Source organism: Linepithema humile, chromosome 1 (assembly GCF_040581485.1).
Source record: "Linepithema humile isolate Giens D197 chromosome 1, Lhum_UNIL_v1.0, whole genome shotgun sequence".
Taxonomy (NCBI): Eukaryota; Metazoa; Arthropoda; class Insecta; order Hymenoptera; family Formicidae; genus Linepithema; species Linepithema humile.
The window spans coordinates 1,307,176-1,328,975 of NC_090128.1; the positions used below are offsets into that span (position 1 = coordinate 1,307,176).

At 41.8% G+C, this 21,800-nt stretch overlaps 1 protein-coding gene and 1 non-coding gene across 5 annotated transcripts in view; one reads left to right on the forward strand and one right to left on the reverse strand.

Annotated features, from left to right (window-relative positions):
- LOC105674645 (protein single-minded) overlaps positions 1 to 21,800 on the forward strand; it is a 187,543-nt gene that overhangs the window by 159,889 nt on the left and 5,854 nt on the right. For 3 of the 4 annotated variants that reach the window (XM_067348235.1, XM_067348233.1, XM_067348236.1), the window contains 6 exons: positions 57 to 146; positions 16,762 to 16,971; positions 19,159 to 19,453; positions 19,726 to 19,867; positions 19,943 to 20,407; positions 20,552 to 21,541. In XM_067348235.1, the coding sequence (XP_067204336.1) occupies positions 57 to 146; positions 16,762 to 16,971; positions 19,159 to 19,453; positions 19,726 to 19,867; positions 19,943 to 20,407; positions 20,552 to 21,541 (2,192 nt within the window). The remainder of the gene's footprint in view (positions 1 to 56; positions 147 to 16,761; positions 16,972 to 19,158; positions 19,454 to 19,725; positions 19,868 to 19,942; positions 20,408 to 20,551; positions 21,542 to 21,800) is intronic. The other variant, XM_067348234.1, reaches the window with a different exon arrangement.
- On the reverse strand, positions 15,508 to 15,579 carry TRNAM-CAU (transfer RNA methionine (anticodon CAU)). The gene has a single exon. It is a non-coding gene; the product is annotated as a tRNA-Met (tRNA).

Consider the following 21,800-nt stretch of genomic DNA (forward strand, 5'->3'; position numbering starts at 1 on the left):
TTTTTATACAATAGTACGTACAATTATGCTAATATATGATTGATTTTCTGTTTCAGGCACTAAACGGGTTCCTGCTAATACTGACTTGCGACGGGGAAGTGTTTTTCGCTACCCACAGCATAGAGAGTTACCTTGGCTTCCATCAGGTATGTTTGAATTTTTCATTCCAAATATCGTGCCAGCAAAGAAATAAGCAAGACATTGTAGACTTTAAATTTATATTTAAAATACGATAAATATATTACTGCTGTATGTAATAATGAAAAAATATTTATCATATAAAATTTATATTTACATTTTTCCATAAAAGTTACTCAATATCTTCGCACAACTATTAAATAATTATAATTGAGTTATTGAATCTCTAAAACGTTGGTAAGAAAATCAAAACTGTGAAATCATTAGAGTCGCGCTATCGAAAACATGATATGAGAATTTAATGTGCGAAGAACAATTCTTTGTCGACAAATCTGACAGCTTGGCGCTTAAAGTCGACGTATTTTTCGATTGATAATGCTCGTACATTTGTTCTCCGACTTCTATTGCAAGGTAATTCTAAACGTAGCTCACCTTCGTTGTTAGTTTATCTTCAGTCACCGTATATCCATACTCAACACGTGGCAGTCACGCCAGCGCCGTCAAGTTTACCGTACGTGTCACGTTTGCTCAAACATCATCCCTTGCGCAAGACAATGTACCCTTTTAGTAGGACTGACGGCCGACATACATTTTTCAGTAGCAACAGTGGGTCATAGACGCAATCGTGCAGCACGCTTCGCCGTTGTAGAGTGGCTTAGACAAATCTGTCTGATGCTCGAGTAGAAAAATCTTAATTTACTTTCGTGACTTTTCGAACGCAAAATCTGCTTGCAATAATTTTTACAACAAAACTTTACAAATTTCTAAAAATGTGTGACGACTTGTAAACAATTTGAGAAGCTGATGCTAGAAACGTTCACGAATGTAACAGACTTCAAAAAATATAAATCAAGTTATTTTGAGAATAACATCTTTTTGCGAAATATTTAAATTTGATATTACGCGTTATTTTTAATATTCTATAGATGATAAGATAACAAATATCGCGATTCCAATTCTATATCGCGAGCAAAATCCGATTAGCGCGCCATTGTCACGGATTTGCATACGCAAGTATGCAATGCGAATTTCGAATAACAACAACGATATGAAGACGCCGAGCGTCAGATTTGTATTCCTCGCAATCTGTAATTAATTATGACACCGGATAATCGTGCCAGGCAGGCTTACTAAGGGCGACGTAATCTCGGCAATTTTATTCAAGGCGCGTCGGCGGCGATGCGGCCGATCGAGCGATCGGGAAGGGAGAGGAGCCCGGGCTCGCGTTCCCGCGTGTGGGAACACCGGAATACCGATCCCGATTCACCGCGCAGACCGAGTCTAATTGCGAGACTACGATCCACACTGTTGCACATTCGATTGCTACCGGCGGCCGGCGTTTCTGTGCACGATCATTTGAATACTTCGATGGGCCCGGCTCGAACACCGAGGTTTCCCCTTAATGATAAAGCGGCTATGTGTAACCACAGTCCCGGCGCGGGCTATTGGTTCCACGCGAGAGCATTGTGTACACAACGTGGAAACTGGAAACTGATTTTGCGCTACGGCGGCGAGAGCGTTCTTAACGGCGGGTTCCGTCGCGTTCGATCGGCCCATTCGAATCCTCCGATTTAATGACGCGTCGCGCGAGGTGGCGGCGGGTCCCAAATTTCTCGAACTCACGAGATCGGATTTCTACTCAATCGGTCACGAGACTATTCAGACTGTTTCTACGTTCGCCGAAGCGAACGAAAGCGGTAAACAACTTATGGATAGTGGTTCGTGTGTTTTGATACGATTTATTGATATTAATTCGTGCACAGCGAATAAAAAATAATCATTCTCGGTTAAAAGATTAATTTTATCCGCGCAAGTGGATTTGTATTGGATGAGTGATATAACATACGAGCTTTTCGATTAGGTCTCTGCAGTTGAAAAACATACGAGCGTTATATCGAATTCTCTGTTTTGGGAAAACTGCCAATCTGATCGCGTTATCGCCGACCACCCACGCGAGAGCGCATTAAAGAATCATCCATCTATACGGGGGATAGGTACTCGACTACCCGGCATAATACCGTCGAGCCCCCTCGGTACACAGGGACTCAGGCACGCACGCGAGCACAATGTGCATACATTGTAAAAAATGACGGATGATGATTTCCCGAGCCGATGACTCTCTATACAGGGCGCACGCGAACGCGTTGAGTATGAATTGCAGAAAATAGCGGACGATGATTTTCTGACTCGATGACCGCATATCCGAGACAACAAAAAAAAAAAAAAAAAAAAAAATTGAAGAAGTGGTTTGTTATACGAGCGTTCTAGATTTCCTTCTAAATATTGCTCGCGATGCGTGTGTGTGTATGCGTTCTAAATCACCAACGGAAATCATTCGCCCCGGTTTTGCTGGGAATGACGGAAGTTGGATCGACTTCTTGCTGAAATCCGCGAGAATGTAATTGTGGGAAAAAATATGCTACATCAGTGTGTCGTCCTTTTTATTTAGATACACGTTGAAATACAAATTGTGCATAATATTAATATATTTGTCTTGGAAAAAATTATTTCAATTTATTGAAATTTAAAATATTTCTCTATGAGAAAACATATATCAAATCTTCAATATTTTGCTTCAGCTTTTATAGCAAGCTTAGAGATATGAGAAGAAAGAAGAAGTATTTGAAAAAGCTTGTGGATAAGGTTTATTTAATATAATGATATAATAAATATATAGATATAAATAATTGTTAATAAAATTAACTTTGCCGAATATTGCTTTAAAAAATTATTTTAAAGAATTCAGAATCATAGAATTGATATTAACTTGAAATTAAGATAGAAGAAAAACATTAGGATACATTCATCTTTCTACTTTCATAGAATGACACCGGTTGTTCAAGTCTCCCGATATTGATTTATTCGCGCGAGCTCATATTTTACATTTCTTGTTTCGTGACGCGCGCGTAGATTTTCCGATAATCGCGATGGAATCTCACAACGTTTCTCGTAAGCGGATTTTACGGAGTACGTGTTGGAAATCGTATTGAAAGACCCTTCATCCGTATTCTTTAACAAGCTCGAATTATTACGCCAACTCCGTGCGAGTATCCATTGAGACGTAACAATGCACGCAACGGTACCGTATATATTGAGAAAAACAAGGACGATGACTTCGCACGAAGCTCTGCACTCGAGGAAAATGGGCGTCTCGTTATAGCATTTTTTTTTTTCATCTGATACACCCCCTTGACTCGTAGTATCCAGCATTACGTCTCACATTAGTTGACTTTTGTACAGTCATTATGTCTAGACGGTTTTCCACATCTTTTGTGAAGAAAATTGCTTAAAATGATAAAGAATGACGTTACAAAATTTCTTCGCATGATTAATAGCGCCTACTTTTATTCCTTCTCAGGCATCTGCTATTTATTTTTTTTTTTTCGTAATATACGTTATATTTGCTGAGATTTCCCCAAGAATCGTATCTCGGTTAAATGAGACAAGCGTGCAATTTAAAAATCTATTCTAGTCGCAAATAATATTTCGTTCGTGCGCTGAATCCTTGAGTTCCGGTTCGCTTTATATCCATATTCATCCATCCGTCACAATCTACGCGAGGAAATCCCAATCGCAGCCCTAACGTAACCCTCGCCCGCTCGACCGTGATCGCGCGGCCGCACGCGACGCTCAGCGTGGCCGCGATGATTTCGCGACTCGATGACCGCCGCATCCGAGTCGACGTAATCGCGATGGGCGTTTCGGACGACGCGATTACACGGCCCCGTAATTCCGCTCGCGGAAAGCTCGAGACCGACAGCGAGTGGGCCGGCAGACTTACGGTGGCTCGCGACGAGGGAAAAACCGCGTAATGACAGCGTCGGCCGACAATGTTTCTCGTGTAATTCACGAGCCTGGTCTGCGTCGCGCGCGCGCCGGCTCTTTAGTTCCGTATCTCACGCGAGAAATATAAAAAAGCTCGCGACAAAGCGGGCGAAGGGTGCAAGGGTGCCCTTGTGAACGCGGGGGCTAGGATCGGGACGCAGTTTCGCAATTGTTCGCGCGGCCGGCACGCCGCTTAATTGGACTGATAGAGTCGATTCGATGCTCAACGAGCCTTTATGCCCTGTGTGACCCGCGCCGGATAAAAGTAATAACTTAACTGAAAGGTCAAAGGGTGCTTATCGCCGGTGAACGGGGGGAGAGGAAAGCAGGAAGAGAGGAGAGGAAAGAGAAAAAAGAGGTAGACGGAGGGAAAAGAGACCTTGAATCGAGATAGAGGCGAGGCTCTCTTCGGGGTGAACCCGCTTCGCCGTGCGACGTACTATTTCATATTTACTCTGAGAAGACCTTTTAACTATTTCTTGTTTCGCGAATAAAGCGATGAATAGTGCAGCGAAAGAGTTTTGGCATTCGTCAAAATATTTATTAAAATGAAATTTCTGTTTCTTTTTCTTCAAAATTTAATTACTATCGTGTGGAAATTCAATATTTCGCAACAAAATCAATTACAACTGATGTGGAATGCAATTTGGCTTGTTGAAGATCAATCTCGTTGAGATGACAAGTTTAATCACGGCAGGCCGTGAGGATATAAAATAAAAATTACGATAATATTAATAATGATAGTCGTAAAGCAATAATGGATCGCTCTGTTAACGCCTGATGGCAGTACGTACAATTTGCATAAATACTTACAGCCACACACAAGACGAAATTCATCAGACAGCTTAATAATGCACATCTGTTGGGGGTAAAGATGCAATTTATAAGAAGTAATAATAGTACTCGGTGCTCTGTGCCACTAAATCTCTCTCGCGATTTCGCCGTAAGTCTGAGAAAAAAAATTTTTTTTGCGATAACGCCTTAGCCATGAAGACGACAGTGAATTATACTTCGCCATTACCTTGTTTACTGTATCTGCAGCGGCGATCGCGTATTAATTGTCGTTAGGCGCGTGAAATGTCGCCCGCGTGATTTAGGACTCAAAAAGAGCTCAAACGCACGACATGTGTCACGCTAGTGATGAATTATTTCGTGGGGTATCCACGGATTATGCGGCACAAAGGTATACGCGCGTAATCGCATGGTGTAGGTGGTTTGAAAATAATTAAGTGACGTTGAGATGAATTAAAGTGTAAGTAGCCCTTTATCGAAGATTAGCCGTTAAGATTTAACAATTCGCGCATAATGTGCAATTGAAAAATGTTGCGTTTTTTTAGGTAAGAATAGTTTTGCTTATTAAAAAGAGTGAATAAAAAGGTAGCTTTTAGTTCAATCAATTTTGAACTGTTGCATGTTTTTACACGGAACACTTGTCTCTGATTTCTTCGAGGAAGAGTGTATCCCAAATCAATCAGTGAGTTTGCAAATGAAAAATATAAGATCGAATATTGCGAAAAATGCAAGATATGGAATATCTTGCGACTTAATGCGTCTCGTCGACGATTGAAAATGTTTGCGATAGTTGCGGAAATACAAGACATACAAGTTGCGCTCGAAAGTGGACGTAATTGCATAAAGAATGTACAGCCTGGAGGAAAGCGTGCGTCCGCGTTTCTTGTTAATGTTTGAAATATTAAAAGATCGCGACTTACGTGACTTTGAAAGGGAACATGCTCGTACCTTTGTGCGTATCTCTCGGTGAATCAGAAGGACGCTTCCGTGATGATATGAAGACAAAGGAGACGGCAAAACGGCAACGAGCGCCTGCAAAAAATCGTACGCGAAACGCAACGGCGACGACGGCAATACGTTACCTTCTGGCACATGACGCGTGTACCGCAAATCGAACAGCCATTTTCTTGTAAATCTCGCTTGTCCGTGGACGCGAATAAATCTTGACGCCATTTACATTATCGTGCGTAATATTTTGGCATACCGGCGAGTGCAATAAAGCTGCCTCGCAGCAAACTTACATATATGCTGCAGGAAAGTAAATTACTATCGATCATGTGCGGCCACTTAAAAGAAGATAATTGCTAACAAGAATGTTGAAAATGAATAATTGATCGACTTTACGGCATGCGCAAGAGGATTATGAAAGTTTAGAGAATTAAAAATTGTAAAAAACTGAAGCGGATTGAATATCAAACAATCCTTAACTTCAATTTTTTGAGAATACAAATAATTTTCAAATAATTTCGCGAGCAAAAATATATAATGTGCATTTGTTTCCAAAGATCTCTACAATTTTCTCAACCATATTTTTATTAACTTTTTCGCAGCAGATTTCACAACTTAATCTTTCGATTTTTTCCCTTACTTCTGTTCTTTCTCATTCGATCATTCGGAATAGATCGAATAGTCAACGACGTCTCTTCTGCGCCGTCTTTACAGCCGTCGCTTTCAAGCTTGCCTTTCTCCGTCTCTGTTGTTGAGAATCGTAGCGTACCTGCGTCGAGGAGAGGTCAAGAGCCGAGTCGTCCCGTCTTTATTCCGGAATTAATTACCCATTAGCAATTACCCGCGTCCGACTAGCTGCGCGCGCGTTCCCTTGGAACATCGGCGGCGTCCCGGCGCCGCACCGGCCGCAACGTTTCCCCGTAGATATCACGGATGATTCACCGAGGAGTTGGGGCCCCGGGGGCCCATTCCCCCCCCCTCTCCTCCCACGGCAAAAATCAATTGAGCGCGTTAGCCTTAAATATATACGGCGGTCTAGCGCGAGCGAGAGAGCGAGCCCACGCGCGAACTGAATTATGTGGCACATTTTGACAATTAATAGTCGCTAATGAAGACACAATCGGGCTGCCCCGAAGCACTTTCGCCTTTCACCCCTTTTCTCGGCCCGTGCGCGGTAACGTGGGGAGATTACAAAGAATCGCAATCGGGACCCGTGAGCGAGGGGGGGGGGGGGAGCAAATCGACCAAGCGCCGCAGCTTCATAATTCTCCCGTGTAATTGAGAGCTCATCTTCGAAGCTGCGTTGTTCCATCGCGCATCTACGGCGTACCTGTGTGAGTTCCGGTGCACGAAGTCGAGTGTGTGCGCACATTTTACGTAGCCATTGCGAGCGCCTGGGCTGCTTGCAGACGTTAAGCGAAGAGCCACTCGTCGCGGAGCGTATAGAGCTGAAAAGATGCAACCGGCCATGATGACATCGCGCGTCCGAATGCGTTATCGGAGATAAAAGAAAAGGTCGAAGCGGAAATAAAGAATTATGTACAGTTAATTAGGGTAATTATGACAGTAGTGGGTGATAATTATGTGACGAATTAACGCAGATATTATTTTTCAATTATGTATGATTATTTTAGTAACTTTATTTTTTAATTATTTTGTATAATAATTTTTAATTACAAATATTAGGAATTATCACGTCTGAAATTTCCCTTCTTTAATCGTCATATAAACATAAAAAGGATCTTGAAGTTTGAAATCTTTCCTATTTATTTCATTATTTATACAGACACTTCTTCATGTGAACGATAATTATATATATAACCTTTGCCTCGTAATATCAAACCGTTCATCTATTTTATTTTTATATTTCTACTATTGTTACAGGCACTTCCAGCAGTTTATCAACACTCCTTCAATTTATAGTATCGATTCTTCTATTATCTTTACAAACTATATAAATTAACAAGGAGATAAGCGCAATAAATTAAAGTTTTAATTACACAAGACACACAAATTTTTACAGTCATCGGTATTCTCGCGACGTCGGGACGCCTACGACGACGCGATCGTGGTTGCGATAGAGGAGTCGCTGGCGACGGGTCGAGCCGGGTCGGAGACTCGGGCGCGCGCGATTATTAATGCACGGTCGCGGATTAATTATGATTATCCGGCTGATTTGTTTCAATTTGTAGCCGGTCCTTTGATTGCGGCCGAATCGTGTTTCCATCGGGGGTCTCGCCCGGTGTCCGGCCGGATTTATTCGGCAGCGCCGTCGCGGTGTCGGTGCCCGGGCGTACCACCAGGGGTACCCGCGGTGCCCTCGGTACCTGCCTCCGCTGACACTGAAATATCGCGAGAACGATTTTCAAGTTCGACGGGCGAGCCGGTGCGGCCCTCCTCGCGACGCGGCGCTCGTTTGTCACGGCGCAAGGATACGACGCGTACGATCGATAACTCTAGGCCTCCGTGTGACGTCCTCCTTCTCTCGCTCCCTGTCCCTCCGTTTCTCTCGCTCTCGCGAAGTCAAAATCCCGCCGCGCTCGTGCAAACCCGGGTTTTTATTACTTCCTTCAATGCCCAAGAGCGGTTAATTAACCCTCTTTCTTCTACGCTTTTTCAACTTTCTATCCGGCTCGCTATATGGTTTTTTGTTGTAGTTATAGTTATATGTACTAGAGCATCCGTCAACTTTGTCATTATGTTGGAATCTTATTCCCGGGCTATCGGAGATTGAGATGTCATCTGAACATGTTAAATCGCTGTTATTATTTCGCAAAAATGCGACACGAACGACTGCGGGAGAATTTCCGCTGCAAAACACGTACTTTTCCATTGCAAAAAATTGCACATTACTGTTTATCGAAAGATGTAAGTAGCACATTGATAATTAAGGATGTCGTATATGTCACAGTGACATTGTCTTTTTTTAATCAATATTGCACTATGCTCTACTAATCCTCAAGTAAACTCAAGTAACTAACTCACGTCGATATTCATTTAATTTCACGAAAATAATTGCGTTTTCATTCTCTTTTCAATTTTTAATTGTCATTACAAAGAGAAACAATTTATAAATTTTTATTCTACAAGGTGCATATTTAATTTTTTTTTGTATTATGGAAAATATAAGTAAATAATTTGCGACGTTCTATTTAGGTATTCTGCTGCAATGTTTGTCTCATGATCGTGTCTAAAGACCATTGATAGAGTAAAGCATACATGATTTATAATGTAACATGATGTTCTTGATCGATATTCCTCGGGATAAGAAAATATGGAAACGTTAAACGCAACAATAATTCATAAATCGATAGGTACACGCATCTCGAAGAGCTCATACATCATCTGTCACGTGTTAACACGTTGGTACCACGGTGTCCTTACTTTTTGTACATTTGACGCTTGACGCTTACATAATTTCTAAATATCTCGATGTGTATTAAATCTATCGAATCATACTGCATATTTTTTTTTGTATTTATTTTATGAAACATGTTATAATAGCATAGCAATTTGATCGAAAGTGATCAGATACATTTGAATCTCTATAAATCGAACGTGTCAGGAACAGAAGACGGGCAAAAGTAATAATTATGTCGACACAAAAATTTTGGCAACTTTCTTGCCATTTTATCTGGAAGAAATTTTTTTGGATCAAAAGTACTGTAAATATTGAAAGCTAAGAAATTTAAATTTGCGTAAAGAAAAATGCTATGCTTAATGGAACGTTTCTTATAAATTTTTCACAAGTGTTATAGACAAATTGTTGTATAAATGGTTCCGAAAGAATTCTTCTCAAATGGGAATGAATTTTTTTCGCTTAATCTTTCGGCGCAAAGTATTTCTCACGGTAGCACTTCAGCACGAAAGTTCACCGATCCCGCTCAAATCATGTCACCGACGCGACGCGATGCGCGACGGCCAGGTCTCTCACGTGTTTGCGAAATAAGAGCCGACGAAGAGGGTTCAAGGGACGAAATGAAAAACGAGGATGAACCGAACCGGGCCGTGAGAGAAAGGAGTGACGGAGAAGGAGATACAGGCGGACGAGTAGCCTGCAGCAGGACGCGCGAGAGGGAGCGAGGAGAGCGAGGGCGAGCGGACGGGCGCGCGCGGGGGTGTTGCGAAGTAGAAAAAGAAAATAGAGCGAAGGAAGGCGAGGCCGACGCATTCTTCGCAGGAATGTAAATCAAGTCTCTCCGGCCGAGGGAGAGCTCAGGCCGCGCCGATGCCGGCGGGGGTGCGCTAGCGTCCACCACTAAATAATTACAAGCTCTTAATTAACGACGAGGGCCGATCGTAAAGCCATCCGTGACCGCGCGCGAGCGCGAGCCTCGTTCTCTTTCTCTCTCTCTCTCTCTCTCTCTTTCCTTCTCTCTCTCTCTCGCACCGCGTCTACCGCAACCCCGCGGATGCATGTTTCGAGATTATTTAAACGAACAATAGTAACAAACATTATACGGACGGACCTTACCGGATCGTGGCCCGTCGTCGCCGCCGTCCGTCGGTGACTGGCCTCTCTCGAGCCCGGTGAGCGCGGAAAAAAGGCGGGAAAAAGAGATAAACGTTGTCTGGACGTAAAGAACGAGAATGGAAATGAGAGAGAGGAAGAAAGAAGAACGACGGAGCAACGGAGAAGCAACGTTTCGCACGCGGCTGACCAGTATTTTAATTAATTAGTTCGCCTAAAAACATGTGAAGATGCGAGATGAGTTTGCACGAATATACAAACGATTAAATGATTATCTAAATATTCGTCGTGCAAATAGTTGTGTCGTGAATATTATAAAGAATTTTTACTGAAGAATTTGTTTTGTTCATTGCACGCCACGCGATAGTATCGTCACAAGCACAAAACAATGTAAATATGCAATTTTCACTACTCGCCGTCATATTTAAACTCTTCTTTTGAAAATCTGTTTGTCATATCTCCGATTGATGGGTAAATTTATTCAAATCACAGATAATGGCGCGCATATTTTAATTCGGGCTTCATAATAACAAAGCTCTGTAACTATTTTGCATTACTTATTGCATGCAAATCCCGCGTGATGAAAAATTAAATACCAACAGCGCGTGATGCAACGCGTTGGGCTACGCTCGTATCAGATCTTATTATATTGTCACACGTAATTAAATCCTGTATGAGAAGCGCCAGACGCTCGCGTCGTTTTCTAAGCTCCCGTGATAAAGGTATTAAATTTGCCGTTGTTGCGCGATCAGGTACGTTCAATTAAAACGTAGACAATGGCGGTATATGTATATATATATATATATATATATATATATATATATATATATATATATATGTAGTCAGCGACGGTGCTATATAATTTATACGCTCGATAGCTGCATCTCGCAACTCAGCACGAACCCTCGTAATACCGATTCGTGGGCTGCACACGATTAACTCGACTAAGTCGATCGGAAGGATATCTGTAATTATTCTGTTAATATTGTGGAGCTAATATTGTATCCGCTATTGAATTCATTAACTTTCCGCGTGCTGCGCAACCTTTTTTCTGCAAATCCGATAAGGCGAAGAAAAAAAAGAAGCACAAGCTCACTCCGACGCTGGCAATAATATACATATAAAACACCACGCCGCAGCTTCGGAAATTGCATTTGTTCTGTCGATCGAGCTGATATGTAAAGCATATATGCGCGATACGTATTAACACATCAGAAAACGCACGTGTAAATTACGCTCGTCTCCGCAACGTCGATAACGGAGCGGGGAATAGCAGTCAGCGTCGTTCGAGAACGTTTAATATGTATCACTAGCGGGAAGGCTTTTGCAATTCGCCGAAACGCGCTTCCAAGAAAACGTAATGACATTAACAGGGCGGAGAAAGACGCATACAGGGGGGGGGAGAAGACGGGGGTGAAATTACATTGATTATTCTTCTGATACGAATCAGAGTTCCTTAGGGCCGTCCTTTGACGTTTGTCAGAGACGGTTGACACGGTCCGATTATAATTTGCGTAAGAAGCACGGGCACGTGAGCATGCAATTATATCCTCATCAAGTCGACCTGGGCGGCAAAGAGAGAGAGAGAGAGAAAGAGAGAGAGAGAGAGGGCGCCCTATATCGAGCAGCGATTAAAATATAATTTGTGATTAGGCCACTTAACGAGAGCGATCGCCCAGATTGGAGAGGCCTTATTATGCGTAGGTACGTGACGACAAACTATTACGACGTAAGATGTGATTGTGAGCCGTTTATAAGTCCTGCGCGGTGGCGTTAAGGGCAATTTACACTTCGGCCTGCCGCTATCGATCGATGATTTTAATGAAGGACTTGGATAATCGCTCGGAATCGCGCGCGAGATACGTCGGCAAATCGCGCCCCGGCGTTTATTTGTTTTCGTCGACGCGAGAGAGCTTGTACAATTTGGAATATCGACGAACGGCGATAGTATTAGATCGAATGCGACTGTGCGCGCAGCGGACCGCATATATAGTTGGGGGGGTTAAAAATACACCGCCTGACCTCGACCACGTTATGCAAAACAACGTATCCTAGAAAACTCTACCCGGTATTCTTCTCTAAACTAAACGGCAAAAGGTAATAACGGCAATCAATGAACAATAGCGCAATAAACAACAAATTGGTTATTCATTGCGATTATAATTTATAGCACATCATAAACATAATTCTATTCAATACAATCATGGAATTAGTTCTATTATATTTGCGTGACACAAAATGCATATTGCCCGTGTATTCTTTAGAGATTTTGAAATTGACTTAATTATATTAAAATTTTTAGTCTCTCTTTCTCTCAGTTTTTTTTGCAAATTTTTTATATCTATTAGTAAATATTGTGGCATCTAAATCTTAAATTTGTTGAGATGAAGCTTAATTAAACAAGAAATGAATTTGTTATCCATGTTTGCAGCTTAATTCATTAAAATTCTTTAACTTCTAATTGCATGTAATAATTATAGCTTAAAAAATTGAAATCAATCTTTTAATAAATACTGAATTATAAATTCGAAAGGATTGAATTCTACAAGGCATCAAATATCCAATGGAAAGAAAAATTTATTTATCCTCATTGATAAAACTCTACGATCAACCGCGAAATAAACAAGCCGTTTTAGTAGCGCGCAGGAATAATCGACCGTGTCGTGTATCAATGAGAATTACAAGTGAGTCTATTTTCGTCCTGATATATACACGCGTACCGCGGTGGAAACGAAAGGACGACACAGGACGAAAGAGGAATATAGTCGAGCAATTACACGTTCACTGCGTATCCAGGTACGGACGGCAATTACCACGGAAATCGTGTGTAACCCTTAATTAAAATTAGAGCGGCTCTCGCGAGCTCGCAGCGGGGGTTGCAGCTAGAAGAAGACGAGAAAGAAGAAGAAGAAGAAAAAGGAGGGAAACGGCTCTGTGCCTCGAATTCATTGGATCCCACGGCGAGCCGGGGACTCGCTTTGCCTCCTCGCAGGGACTCCCATCTCTCTCGCTTACCTGCGAGTTTCGTCGGAAACCCTTTTCACCATATTTATTGAGATTCGAAGTTTTACGATCGGCGGCAGCACGCCGAGAGAAGCGTCCCTCGATGAGATTGCGCTCGTATCAAATGCTCCTAGATTTTTGCATCCAGCCTGCGCAATTATAATTCACCGTGCCGCGATGTATGCGCGCGCGACGCGAGCCTCGATGTCACTGCGCTCGGAGCTTAAGTGAGCCGTGCACGCATCGTTAATGAATTTAATAAACTTATATATAGGGTGATGACACATTAATGTACATTATTTCATTCGCCTCGAGTTCGAGCGCGTTACGTGTTCGGCCTTTTTATTGCGGCGATATTTTAATTTGCGCTGGAAGGAGCGTCAAGTAGTACGCGTGGAGTATTGGTCGGCCGTATCATAATTTCTAAAATAAAATTTTTTGTGTCACGAACAGATGCTCGTGATAAATACGCATGTTAGATGTAAAATATTTTTATATATTTAAAGCAACTGTCTCGCGAAATTTCGCTGCGAATTAAAATCATAATTAATTAATTTATAATTATTATATTATTGCAATAATTATTAAGTAGCAGATTTTTTACATTCCTTTGAGTTCGGATGTAATCTTTATATCGGCCAGAAGATAAACTAAACGCAACGAGCATTCAGGGATGATACGAGTGCTAAAACAGGAAGAGACCCATCGTTGAACGTAGGATGTACGACAAACGGAGTGGCATTATTTTAGAAAATATCTGATCGGTCGTGACGTCGCGTACTGCGACACAAGCTCGCGTAGGGTACATGTAACTACACGTGTTCGACGCACTTTATCGCGCATAATTAATCCGAACTAGTCTCCGGCAAGAGCGATGAGCCCGCGCACGAGAGAAACACAATTTTCTACGTTATGTATAACCAGCTGAATTTAGCTCGTGCATCTCGAAATAATTAAAGCGTTTATCTTATTAATTTTTTTAATTATAATAATAATCTCTCTACTCACGAAAAGGAGCACAAAAAAGACAAATAATTTACAGCATATCTAAATCAATAGAATGGTATCGTCACATCGTGTGATGGAACTTTGGACACAGAATTATGAAATATGTGCGAAAGTCGAGTTACAGAATCGGTACTGCAAAAAATACACCTAGATAAATTATATATGTTCGTGGCAAAAATATTCACGTATCGGTATTCAAAGAATGTGCTCGAGCACCTTGTACTTTGCATCACTGGCCTGCGCGTAACAGAAAGCGATCTCGGCCAGGTCGAGCTAGAAGCGGATAAGTGTAATGCGCGCGTGACTTTTAATCCGATAATCGGCGCCGTGTGCACGCATCCGTCGTTTCTCCCCTGTGCAGCCCCTCTTGCGCTTGAACCTAGACCGGATTCAAGGAGCTCTCGAACAGATCGAATTGACTCGTTCTCTCTTCTGGCCATTACCTGGTCATGCCTGTCAGCCCGAGTTCTCGGTGTCTCGCGAATAATATAATAAATCACAGCGGATAGAAAACGATACGAAGCGACTTCCGAGCTGCTACGTTTCGAGCTCGCTTGCTGACCGCGAGCTTGCTCGGTGTATCTCGCGCGTTACAACGGGCGTACTTACGTTCGTGTCTAGGTGTATATCAGCTGCACCGCGATCTCACGACTTCTATGTTTAACCGCGCCGTTGCTGGTTACGAGAGCTGCGAGAAAAGTTGCGCGGAACGGTACGTCCGACGTCGACGACGACGCCGTTCGCGCGAGAAAGCATCGATCGTGCTCGCCGTTTCTCAAGTTTTTCCATTTTAACTTTATAATGGCATTAATTCGTGTTGTGCGAAGCGTTTGAAGAAAGCAATCGCGAATTTTGGCAATAATATCTAAACTTTTACCTCGAAGTGCTTACGATACTCTAACAATTCTTCGATATTTTTTGCTTTAAAATATATTTATATTAGAATAGATATATATTAGATTGTTAACAAGATGCTTTTATCCCGATAAAGTTATTTTGTTGAAGAATAAAAGATTTTGAATTAATTTTGTTAATGTTACCGATTTTTTTGCAAATTAATAAATTTTTAAATTAACAATATTTTGGTTTATAATGCTATCGATATAAATCAATGACAATTTCTTCATGTAAAATTTAGAAATTTTGCAAACATTGCAAAATTGAAAGACTTATGTAAAGATAGAGTATTGTTCGTAATATGTGGAACAATAATGTCAGCAAAAATCAATAATTATAAATTGCATTAAAATAAATTTAAGAAATATGTATATATATATTTAAAAATAATACATATGATTAATTTTAAGAGAAAAAAAAGATGTTAGCAGAGCGTGGTTTCGATCCACGGACCTCTGGGTTATGGGCCCAGCACGCTTCCACTGCGCCACTCTGCTGTTGGGAAGATTATAATGTAAAGCTGTTAACAGGGACCTAAAAATGATATGGTTAATAAAACTCTTAAAAACAAATTTTAATTTTTTTCTAGTAAAACATGATTTCAATAAAAAAAACTGTTTATTAGTGTAATTAGTATTTTTGCAAAATCTTAATATTCTATAAATTATTATTTAATGCATCAACGAAGAAATATAATTTGTTTGTAACAATGAGATATGCAATGTTTATTTAATTTTAATTTTTCAAGAAAGAGCCAAGAGTTTTTAGTAAAGCGTGATTTTAGATTTTGGATTCAGTATATTTCTGCAATATTATTCTAGTATTTTCAAAATATCTGTACTTTGAAATGTGTTTACGGTTCTAATTTAAAGACATCACACAAAGTTATCTTACTATGAATGTTTTAATATAGCTATTTATAAAATTATAAATGATATTTCTTTTTTTATAATTTTTTAATAAAATGTAGATTTGACAATGTTTTCGAAAATATTCAGAATTTTGCAAATTTTTTGAAACACTTAACTTCTAGAATTTCTTTAATTAGTCTTTTAATACTATTGTATTTCAAAGTGATTAAAATTCAGAGATATCTTTTTTCTGCCTTAATAAATGATGGTTTTAGTGCGGAATAGCTTAATAAATTTTACAGAAACTACTTCTAATTTATTTTAAGTTTGGACAAATCTGACTGTTTTACGACGATCTGTTACGCACTGTGATCCCCGTATGAAGTTAACGTAAGCGAGATTCCGACGAGGCTGACACGAAGAAAACGGTAGTCGAAGAATTAATCGTAAATAATGGCTCGGTTCGCGCACGTTCGTGACACACGACAGAATGTATGCACGAATTCTTAGATTGGATAAACGTGAATGTCAGGTACTCGCGAAGTAAAGAACTCGAGGACTATTATTAACTCGTTTTATAGTCGGTATCTAAACTGCGAATAAACGAGCGTTAATTATGTATGGACTCAATCAAATCTGTATTGCGTATACCGTGAATAAGCGAATGTTATTTTTCTTTATGTTAGCAGAAAATCATTGTGATACGCAAAAGAATATTAAAAAACAAGAAAAGCTTGTTTAGCTTATTTAAAATTGGAAATAGACAACTGTAAGATTTATAGCTGAAAACGTGTAATATTAACAAAATATTCTCTTTTTTTTTTTCAGTCTGACATCGTCCATCAAAGTGTCTACGAATTGGTGCACAGCGAAGACCGAGAGGAATTACAGCGGCAATTAATGTGGAATTCTTTCCTGCCCGCCGAAAGCGCAAGTTTGCCGTTACACGATGCACTCTCGCCCCAGCATTGTCATCTACTCGAGCGCAGTTTCACGGTTCGCTTCCGTTGTCTCCTGGACAATACATCCGGTTTTCTGGTACGTATACACACCTTTATGTCGCATTGTTTTGTTCTGCATTTCGGTTTATATATTTTAAAATTTTAATTGTACAGCTAGCACACAATTCATCGACAAAAACGAATTTGGCTATATAAAATTTTAATTTTTCAAACAATTGAAAATAGTAATTGAAAAATTAATAAGTGTAAAAGTTTAATGACTGATTTATGTTAATTTATTTATAAAATATATTTGCTCCGAAACGACAAGGTGTTACGAGTGCAATCGAAATTAATTCTAGGCGCTCCGCTTGCTTTCGCGAAAGCACATAAATGATCTGAAAATGTTTGCGGCAGGTAATTACAATAAATGGCATGTGTGTGCCGGGTTGCCTCGGGGTAAGGAGATTAAGCCAGGTAGGAGCCAGGGCGACGTTCCTTCACGGTTACAAAAGCAATGTGCCGGCATACAAAACAGTAATTAATAATTTCACTGTCATAAAGAGAAGAGGAGCGAATTCTTCCCCGCTCGCGCCGCCACCGTTTCCCCTGCTCTCGCGTAATTGCTTTTTTTCCGACCATCGACCAACCTTCTCGTCCACCGTCTCTTCCGATCCTTCCTCCCTGGCTTGTTTCCTACTTACCCTCTCGACCTGCCGCCGAGCAAAACCGGGAAGGCACGTACAAGATTGTTGCGCACCAAGTGTTTTACACGGGAAGGATCTTTCCGTAATTTTGCAGAAATTCATACGATTTGAATACAACTGAATTGCAATTGCAATTTATTTAGTTGTACGTAATAATGCGAAAGTACAGTTAATTTAAACACAAGTTTGCTATTTAATTTCGGCCTTAATTTAAATCTATTTTCGACGGAACATCCGGTGTTTACGAATTTTCTCCGAGTTTATGAAATTTCTCCGAGAATTTCGAATAGCACTTACGTCAACAGCCTTAAATCTAGGCTGCGGGGCCGACATTCCCCCGTGCAAAGGCTGGACGTGTATAATCATAGGCCCAGCCAATGAACCGTGACAGCGCGGCGGAGATTGAAACGATAATTCGTCCGGGCGGCCAAGCTGTCCATCGTTGGTACCGTTGTCCCGACGGCGTTCAAGAAAAGGTATAAATCAAGGGCCAAACAAAACCAGGCTCTCCTCGGGGGGGAGAGAAAGGAGTGGAAGAGCGAAGGGAAGGGAGGGTACGAAGACGCGGCAAAACACTAATTATCTTACGGCAAACACACACCGCGAACGCGCGCGGCGGAGGACACGGGACGGCGCGGTTTTATCCTACAAAGGACGGGGACGAGAGCGAGTGGAGTTCCGCGTTCGTTGGTTCGCCGCGGCCGACAAGTTCCGCGGTGCGTCTCGAGGAGTTCGGGCAAAAACGGTGCCGCTTTGACGTTTATGAAAATGAAACTGTAATCGTAAAAGAGTTTACGGCGCAAGAGGCTCGCCTCCTTCGGGAGCCTGCCTCCGCCCTTGGCGGTATCCCTCGCGCGACGGGATGCACCGGGTCGACCTAGCTACTGTACGCTCCTTTTTTTGCGCTGAGGATCTACGTCGAACCTTCTGTTCTCTTACGAACACCGCGGGCGACCTCGATCTGTCATCCGCACCCATCATCAGACGTTATGCGAAATGTTTCCTCCCATAAACTATGAGAGACGCATTCTAAAAAACGTAATATAATAATAATAAAGAAGGGTGTAAAAAATATTTTTATAAAATTATAATAACATATTAATGCTTTTAAAAGGGCTCATTAATTATTCTTTGATTTAATTAGCTCTGTATCTAAGCTATGAATTTTAATTACTTGAACATAGGAACATTGACATTGAACATTATTAATATAACGTGCTTAGAGTTTCGATTGCACATGATATTGTTATATAAATTGAATAATTAAAATAATTGAATAAATATGCTATTAGGCCGACGCAAGTTTTTTGTGCTGTAATACTTGTATTTAACAATGTTAATTTGACGCTTATAGACGTTTTAATATATTGTAACATTATTTCAATCATTATAATTAAGGCCTCATAAAACTAAAAAATTTATTGAATAATTAAAATTCATAATTTATTTGCTAGATGATATTTTTGTATCATAATTTCACGGATAACATTTGCAAAAATTAACTATTTGATTATTAATTACAAATCTCCCGAGTTCAAAATATTATATTTATTGTAACAATTATTAATTCATTGCAGCGTCTGGACATCAGGGGTCGAGTTAAGATACTTCACGGTCAAAACCGGAAGACGGAAGAGCCGCCGCTTGCGCTATTTGCTCTGTGCACGCCGTTCGGACCTCCTTCGCTTCTGGAGGTGCCGCAGAAGGAAGTGATGTTCAAAAGCAAGCACAAGCTGGATCTCGCGCTTGTGACGATGGATCAGAGAGGAAAAATGCTGTTAGGCTATTCCGACGCGGAACTAACGAATCTCGGTGGCTATGATCTTGTTCATTACGACGACTTGGCTTACGTTGCTAGTGCGCATCAAGAATGTAAGTCCATTACGAACGTTTTTCAATGCATTTTTAGAGATTTTTTGAAATTATTGTTGTTATTGACGATAATATTACACAAATTAAAATTATAATGCGTAAGATGCAACTGAAAGCAGAGTAATATAAACTTGTTAATTATCTTACACGAAATATTGATTTGAGATACTGGTTTCTTTTGCCGAAACATTATTGCATTATTTTACGGAATCAAATATTTAAAGGATTTTAACACAATGACAACTTAAATACATCAATTAATTTTTTTTCAGTATTAAAAACCGGTGCGTCAGGGATGATAGCCTACAGATTTCAAACAAAGGACGGCGGGTGGCAGTGGCTGCAGACTAGCTCTAGGCTAGTTTATAAAAACTCAAAACCAGACTTCGTACTAAGCACTCATCGACCTCTTATGTAAGTTGCGATGATATGTTAATATTGGTGTGAAAATAAATTGAACGGCGATATTAATAGAGTTTCGCGTTTCAGGGAAGAGGAAGGTAGAGATCTTCTCGGCAAACGTACGATGGACTTCAAAGTAAGCTATCTGGACGCCGGATTGACCAACAGTTACTTCTCGGACAGCGACAATCTGACCGGATCAGTTATGACGCCGACGTTACCAGCGCAGCCGGCGCCGCAGAGAGTGAACAGGCGATACAAGGCACAATTCCGAGACTTCCTCTCGACGTGCCGAAGCAAACGCACGAAACTCTCCGCTCAGTCGTCAGTCTCGCCGCCCGTGACTCCCACAGTGGCATCCGTGGATTATCTTGCGGCGGACACCAGCGCAGCAGCTGCGGTCGCGGCGGCGTACAGCAATCTGAACACCATGTACCCGACGCCGTATGCGCCCACAGTGGCGGCCAGCACTGACCCTTCTTTGACAACTTACATCGGCCACACGAGCAATTACCATCAAACTCTCTATCCGACGACCGCGTTAGACAATAGGTAAATTTAATTTCGGCAAAAGTATAAAGTCAAATCCTTTGAAGCGCTTAAAATATGCCGAGGCGAGTTGCAATATGAAATCAGATTTTGCGGTGTAAAAGGTAGTAAAAAGCTTCACATTGTAACTGAATATTCTTTGTTCAGGTATCTTACAGCTACGGAGAACTTATTTCAATACAGGCCGCTGGGCTCGTACTATCCGGAGTACCACACCGGCACCGCGTACAACGGTTTCATCGACGTGTCGCTGCCCACGTACGAGACTCACCAGTTAGCTAGCAAAACGGAAGATAAACTTTACTGCCAGCAACTCGGCAGCGGCGAGTCGCCCAAGTACAGCTACGTGGAGACGAGACACCCCGGCAGCGTGAGCGGTTCGCCGTACGCCGCCAGTCCGGTGGCGAGCGCATCCACGATGCATCCGACGACGACCGACATGAACGTCGTACGTGCCGGGAGCAGGCACTCGCTAGAGGGTGGCGCGTCGTCCAGTAACTCTGCTGGCAGCTCGCCAGTGACCGGCGCGGCCAACGGCGTCTTGACGCCGAAAATGGAGGATGTGAAGTCTGAGGTGTATAGCAACGAAGCGCCACGGCAGACCGTGCTGATGTGGGGTGCACCGCCGTCGCGCACACCGCCTAGGAACAACGGCAGCTACAGCCCGCCGACGCCGCACTCGACACACTCGTCGACGCATTCGACCAACGCTACCGGCGACCCGCTCAAGTCGCTGGCGGAGATGAACTCCATGAACGGAGACTGCAAATGGCGGCAAACCTCACCCACGGATCAACAAGTGACCGCATCGAGTCCCCCGAGGAACAATAAAGCGCAACAATCTCAGCAGCAGCAACAACAGCAGCAACATCATCATCAACAGCAGCAGCAGCAGCAGCAGCAGCAGCAGCAACAACATCAGCAATATCCAGTGACTACATCACAATACCAGGCAGCCGCAGCAGCCGCCGCGGCCGCCGCTGCCGCTGCCAGCACCATCGGTTACACGCACTCTCATCCGGGCCATGGCGGGCACGGGGAAGCGGGCTCCGAGGTATGGCAAGGAGTGCAACACCATCACTACCAGTACTATCCCTACCACCATCACCACCCCGCACCACCAAGGCACACGCCCCAGTGAGTGTCACTGCTGCCTCACAGATTTTATTATAATTTTTCATCGGCGTTTAGGGTAAGATGACCAAACTCTCGAAGAGAACCGAATCGAATGTCAAAATTCGAAAAATTTTGCATACTTGCACACACTTACCAATTGGACAATCTTTTTGTCATCAGTATACTGTACAATATACTATTTGAAAATATATACCTTTGTAGATATTTGTATAAATAGTAATTTTTGCAAGTATAATATGAAATATATTTGTCCACTTGG